General features: G+C 50.7%; 1 protein-coding gene across 1 annotated transcript in view; it reads left to right on the forward strand.

Annotated features, from left to right (window-relative positions):
• Positions 1 to 6,455, forward strand: part of KLHL40 (kelch like family member 40) — a 16,683-nt gene that overhangs the window by 5,943 nt on the left and 4,285 nt on the right. Inside the window, exons 3-4 of the mRNA XM_015408793.1 lie at positions 3,340 to 3,490; positions 5,501 to 5,686. Of these exons, the coding sequence (XP_015264279.1) occupies positions 3,340 to 3,490; positions 5,501 to 5,686 (337 nt within the window). The remainder of the gene's footprint in view (positions 1 to 3,339; positions 3,491 to 5,500; positions 5,687 to 6,455) is intronic.

Here is a 6,455-nt window from a genome sequence, read left to right on the forward strand (position 1 = left end):
GGGCCAGGGGTCATTTTGTAGAAAAAGAGGTGCAGGAGCTCATTAGCATAACTCATTCGCATAACCTATTTGCATATGCCACACCCCCTGACATCCCCGGAAGTGTGTCAGAAGGCAACGCCCACCGCTCAGGCTTCACTGGACTCTTTTGGATTGCTAGCTATTGGGGGGGGGGAATGTGCAGATCTGTCCTCGCAGAGGAGGGAGGGCTTCTACCTGAATAAAACTTGGTCTTAAAGGTGCCACTGGACTGTTTTGGACCGGGGCAGCGGGGGGGCTCTGCAACTTACCTGGCTGCTTCTTGCTTTGACTGAGGGCTGCTGGGAGCAGGGAGGGTGGGGCTTGTTTCATGTGCCTGTCCCCTGGGCTCTTTACTGCCGGAGTTCCGCTCCTGTGCGCTCCTGCAGGAAATGACCCCTGCCCGGGGCACAGCAGGAACCAACGGGGGGAGACTGCCGATTGTACGAAAGCCGGAAAAGAAATCTCGCATTGACCCATTGGGGCTGCCGTCACACAGACGAAACGATCCCCTTTCAATCCACTTTCAGTTCACCTTCCAACGGGATTCTGCCAGTCCTCACAACAAAATGCCAATTGCACAGTGCCCTGAAAGTGGATTGAGAGTGGGTTACTTAATGTGTGTGACCACAGCCCAAGGTCAAATCTGCATTTGCATTTTTAAATTGGTTTCGTGCTTCTGGGACGCCGTCTTTCTCTATGCTCGCTTGAAAGTTGCTTGGAGAAGATTCATTCGAAGCGGTGCGGAGGTGCAATTACAAGGGAGCCGCCATGAGAGGGCGATAAACATATGCAGACAGGCAAAAGTATACCCGCACAGTTGAAGTGTGAAAACGACAGTTAAATGTAGATAGTTTTTTTGAAGACAGAGTCAGAAGGCTGGGACACCGGTGGGAAAGACAAATGCAGTGCGCGGACTCTAATCTGGGAGAACCGGGTTTGATTCCCCGCTCCTCCACATGCAGCTGCTGGTGTGACCTTGGGTCAGTTACAAGTTCTTTCAGAGCTGTTCTCTCAAGGGCAGTCCTCAAAAGAGCTCTCTCAGCCCCATCTACCTCACCAGGGTGTCTGTTGTGCGGAGAGGAAGGGAAGGAGATTGTGAGCCGCTCTGAGACTCTGAGTGAAGGGCAGAGTATAATCCTCCTTCTTCTCCTCCTCCTCCTCCTCCTCCTCCTCCTCTGTGATCATGTGGCCAGCAGGACTAGATGCCGAGGTGCACGGAAAGCTGTTCCCACCAAAGCGGTACCTATTTATCTACTTGCAGTTTCTTGCTTTCGAACTGCTAGGTTGGCAGGAGCTAGGGCCAGAGACAGGAGCTCACTCTGTCGTGCGGCACTCAGGTCTCGAACTGCTGAACTACCGACCTTCCAGTCTGCAGCTCAGCGTCTTAAGCTCTGACCAAGCAACACCCCCCAAATCTCCAGAAATTTCCGATCCCAGAGCCGGCTTTCCTACCTGAAGGAAATAGCTCTTTTGGAGGGTGGGATATATGGCCGTATACCCAGCTGAAGACCCCGCCCTCTGCCCGGATCCACCCTCAAATCTCCAGGAATTTCCCAACCTGGAGTTGGCAACCCTGTTTCATGTACTATCCACCCTGGGTCCGAAGCATAGTCAGACTGAGTCAGCATCCTACTGGCCTAGCAAAAAAATCTGAATGATAACTTCCGGGTCATCATGCAAATTGGTGTTAGATGCCAGGAATAAGCGGACCCACAGAGCAGGGAGAAGGTTCAGGAACCCTGCCGCAGACATTTAAAAATGTACCATCATGTAAGCACACAGGGAAGTCAGTGGAACCTGGGAAGCCTATATAAATAGTCTCTAGTCTAGCGTAAACGGATTCACACCACAGACATCCAGAATGCTATAATGGAGCCTTGTAATAGGTTTGCCAACTCCAGGGTGTGAAATTCCTGGAGATTTGGAGGTAGAGGAAGAAGAAGACGAGATTGGATTTCTACCCCACCCTTCACTACCCGAAGGAGTCTCAGAGCGGCTTACGAACTCCTTTCCCTTCCCCTCCCCACAACAGACACCCTGGGAGGTAGGTGGGGCTGAGAGAGCTCTCTCGAGAACTGCCCTTGAGAGAACAGCTCTGAAAGAACTTGTAACTGACCCAAGATCACACCAGCAGCTGCATGTGAAGGAGTGGGGAATCAAACCCAGTTCTCCTAGGTTAGAGTCCGTGCTCTTAACCACTACACCAAACTGGCTCTCACGTGCAGTTCCGAGGTCCCAATTGGAAGCAATGCATGATATAAGGTTTCTTAGGTCGAATCTGCATTTGTCTTTCCCACCAGTGTCCCAGCCTTCTGCTCGTGAGAGAACAGCTCTGGGAGAACTTGTGACTGACCCAGGGTCACACCAGCAGCTGCATGTGAAAGAGTGGGGAATCAAGCCTGGTTCTCCCAGATAAGAGTCTGTGCTCCTAACCGCTACACCAAACTGGCTCTCGAGGTGGAGTCTGCACTGCCCAGTTACTATGAAGGAAAGCCGAAGGAATTTCGGGAGCCAGGAAGAAAACTCTCATAGGGTCTTTTGTTTTTGCCATCACGTCACAGCCGACTTAGGGTGACCCTGTAGGGGTTTTCAAGGCAAGAGACATTTCAGAGGTGGTTTGCCATTGCCTGGCTCTGCATCACAACCCTGGTATTCCTCGTAGGTCTCCCATCCAAATACTCACCAGGGCCGACCCTGCTTAGCTTCTGAGATCTGAGAAGATCAGGCTAGCCTGGGCTACGGAGTCTATGGATGGGGAAATGCCTGCTGTTGAATTTTTTTGCCTGTCGCATAGAATGTAACTGGTATAGAGGGAGGGACATAAGAACATCAGAGCCCTACTGGATCAGACCAATGGTCCATCTCAGAGGTCATTTTGGGGGGATCGTGGGGGAACGCAGTTCCCCCGAGTGAGGTGCAGGGGGCGGGGCAAATGACGAAGCCCCGCCCCCTGCTTCCGGCCGCCCCGCTTCCGGCCCTCATTCAGCCAGGAGGAGGCAGGAAAAGAGGGTTTGCTCCCCCCCCGCCTCTCCCCACCCCTGTCTGCCTGGGGCCAGGGAGGGCCTTGGCGGGGCTTCCTTGCACTCCCGCCGGCCTTGCAGGTCCACCGCCGGGCCCCTGATGTCAGGGGGTGTGGCATATGCTAATGAGTTATGCTAATGTGTCCCCCTAGCTCTTTTTCTACGAAATGACCCCTGGTCCATCTCATCCAGCATCTTCTTGCAGGGAAGGAGGCAGTGGGGGGGGGTCATGGAAGCCAAGGAAGCCGTGGCCTTGCTACACTCCCCTGCAAAGTCTCTCTCTGTGTGTGTTTGTGCGTTGCTTACATGTGTCAAAAGCGTGCTGCTCTTTTGCCCAACAGGTCCTTCAAATGGGGGGAAGCCGACCCACTCCCTTACACAGTCTACGGCCACAGCGTGGTATCCCACAACAACCTCATCTACGTCATCGGCGGCAAAGGAAACGATAAGTAAGAGACTCCACCCCGATATCTTGCAGTATGTCCTTTTACGCCCTGTGGTGAAATTGATATGACCAGCATTCAAAAGTACAACCCTTATTTCCCCACCTTCGTAAGAAAATAAGAAGAGCCCTGGTGGATCAGACCAGTGGCTCATCTAGTCCAGCAAACTATCTCACGCAGTGACCAACCCATTTCTCTGGAGGGCCAACAACAGAGCAGAGAGGCCGAGGCTTTCCCCTGAGAAGAACCTCAGAAGAGCCCTGCTGGATCAGACCAGGGAGGGTCCATCTAGTCCAGCATCCTGTCTCACACAGTAGCCAACCTGTTCCTCTGGAGGGCCAACAAGAGGGCAGAGAGGCCGAGGCCTTCCCCTGGAAAGAGCATAAGAGGAGCCCTGCTGGTTCAGACCAGTGGTCCATTGAGTCCAGCATCCCGTCTCACACAGTGGCCAACCAGTTCCTCTGGAGGGCCAACAACAGGGTATAGAGGATGAGGCCTTCCCCTGAGAAGAACACAAGAACAGCCCTGGGGTGTGGTAACATGCGCTAGATAAAACGGGGAGAAGCGAGGCTATTTCCTGTGGAAGAATTTGACCCGTAGCTGCAAGATCACCCCCCCCCCTTGAGGTAGAAATCCAATCTCCTCCTCTCCTTTTCACACCATTTCTACCCCACCTTTCTCCCAGGCTGGGCTCAAATAGGGTTTCCAGCTCCGGGTTGAGAAATACCCGGGAAATACCTAGAGATTTTGGGGGTGGAGCCTGAGGAGGGTGGGGTTTGGAGAGGGGCGGGACTTCCCTTTGGTTTAATGCTGTAGAGCCCACCTTCAAAAGTGGCCATTTTCTCCAGAGGACTGATCTCTTTTGCCTGGAGAGAAATTGTAATAGCGTAATAACACAAACACTCCTTGTATAACTTACAAACAGGAGTAGATAGGATCCAACAGTACTTAATACAAAAGACAAAATCCAAGAAAAGTTCTTCTACAGTGTTGTCAACAGAAAGAACAACATGTTAGTGGGGTGACTGGATTTGCAAAACTGGTCTAAGGAGATTTGTTAAATTATCTTTTGACTAAAAGAGTACCTGCTATCTGAAGAAGCAGGAAGCGAACACGGCACTGAAGCCAGCTCTGCATAGCTGCTACTCTTACAACGTGGAATTTTTGTTTTCCTGTGGAACTTTTGCTCTCCTGAAGCAACTGATACAAAAGAGTAGTGAACTTTGCTTGGATTTTGTCTTTTGTATCAAGTACTCTTGGATCCTAACCCTTTAAGAATCCGTAACAGTGTTTGAATTTGACAAATATTTGAACTGTTAAGAATTGTTTTTTTAAGTACCCAAGGGTACACTTTTATTGTTTTCCATTATACACTACAAACATATATAAAACCAACATAAAACTACCACTAACAAACATAAAACATATAACAGGAGGCATATTCCATCTTCTATCCTTCGATTATCTAATTATTACATTTCAGATCTCATTATCTACTTTGCTAGCTTATCTTTTCTGCGTACTCAAATTCCATCAGGTTGTTACGCTTATATTACGCCAGTCATAAAATCTCTTCCAAGTTTTTTGAAAAGTCCATTCCGTTAAGAATTGTTAAAATTGCTATGGATAATATATCCTTTCTACTTCTGTTTGTAAGGTATACACGGAGAGTACTCCATCTTTCCGTGTCATACCTCTGAGGATGCCAGTCACAGTTACTGGCGAAACGTCAGGTTTTACAATGCCAAGACCACGGCCACACATCCCGGAAAATCTACAGCAGCTAATATACACGGAGTGTTTGTGTTTTGATACAACCTCCTCCCGTGAGCTCTCTTTTGGATATATAACCACCAGGAAGTTGGCAACTCTAGGCCCAAAGCAGGGACCAATGAACCTAAAGCAGACTAACTAGTGATCATTGCCCGAAGAACACATTGGACTACATACAAGCCTCCCCTCTCGAGTGGCAGACAGGCAGACTAAAATTCTCCCCTACCTCCAACTCTCTTGCAGGAAATGCTTGAACAATCTGAGCGTCTACGACTTCAGCAAGTTTGAGTGGAAGGAGCTGGCGCCGATGAAGATGGCCCGCTCGCTCTTCGGGGCCACGGTGCACAACGGCAAAATATACGTGGCGGCAGGGGTGACAGACTCCGGTCTGACCAGCTCTGTGGAAGTTTACGACATGGCAGCCAACAGGTACATCCAGGGCTATTTTGGGGCAGGAACGCACAGGAACGGAATTCCGGCTGGCTCCCAAGTTGGCCACGCCCAGCAGGAACTCATTAGCATAATAGGCCACACCCAACAGCAGAAACTCATTAGGATTGGCTACATTAGGGGTGTGTGGCCTAACATGCAAAGGAGTTCCTGCTACAAAAAAGCCCTGAGTTTTGACAACAAGCAAGGTAAACAGAATAAGAAGCGAAAGGTGGGTGTGGCTGGATGACCACACTTCTGGTAACATGGGGGTGTGGCCTAATGTGCTAATGAGCGGTGCAGTCAGGGGTGTGGCCTAATATGCTAATGAGTTCCTGCTGCTGGGTGTGGCCTATTATGCTAATGAGTTCCTGCTGGGCTTTTTCTACAAAAAGAGCCCTGGTACATCATGCCTTCTCTGGCGGCATCGAGGGTTGCCCACTGGCGGGGACGGGAGAGTAAGGGTAGCCAGAGCCAGCTTGGGAAAGTCCTGGAAATTTGAAGGTGGATCCTAGAGAGGACAGGGACTTCAGTGGGGTGCAGTGCCCCAGACGCCACTCTCCGAATCATCCATTTCCTCCAGGGGAACTGATCTCTGTAGTCTAGAGAGGGGCTGTAGTTCCGGGGGATCCCCAGGTCCCACCTGGAGGCTGGCATCCCGAGCATCTGCCTTACAGAACACTTGCTTTCCATACAGGATCCAGCAGGAGGGTCTTTGGTCTGTGCCGCCCCAGAGGGCGTGCTAGATCTTTTGGGCCAAATTACAAGG

The sequence above is a fragment of the Gekko japonicus genome, unplaced genomic scaffold (assembly GCF_001447785.1).
Source record: "Gekko japonicus isolate JY-2015 unplaced genomic scaffold, Gekko_japonicus_V1.1 scaffold3103, whole genome shotgun sequence".
Lineage (NCBI taxonomy): Eukaryota > Metazoa > Chordata > Lepidosauria > Squamata > Gekkonidae > Gekko > Gekko japonicus.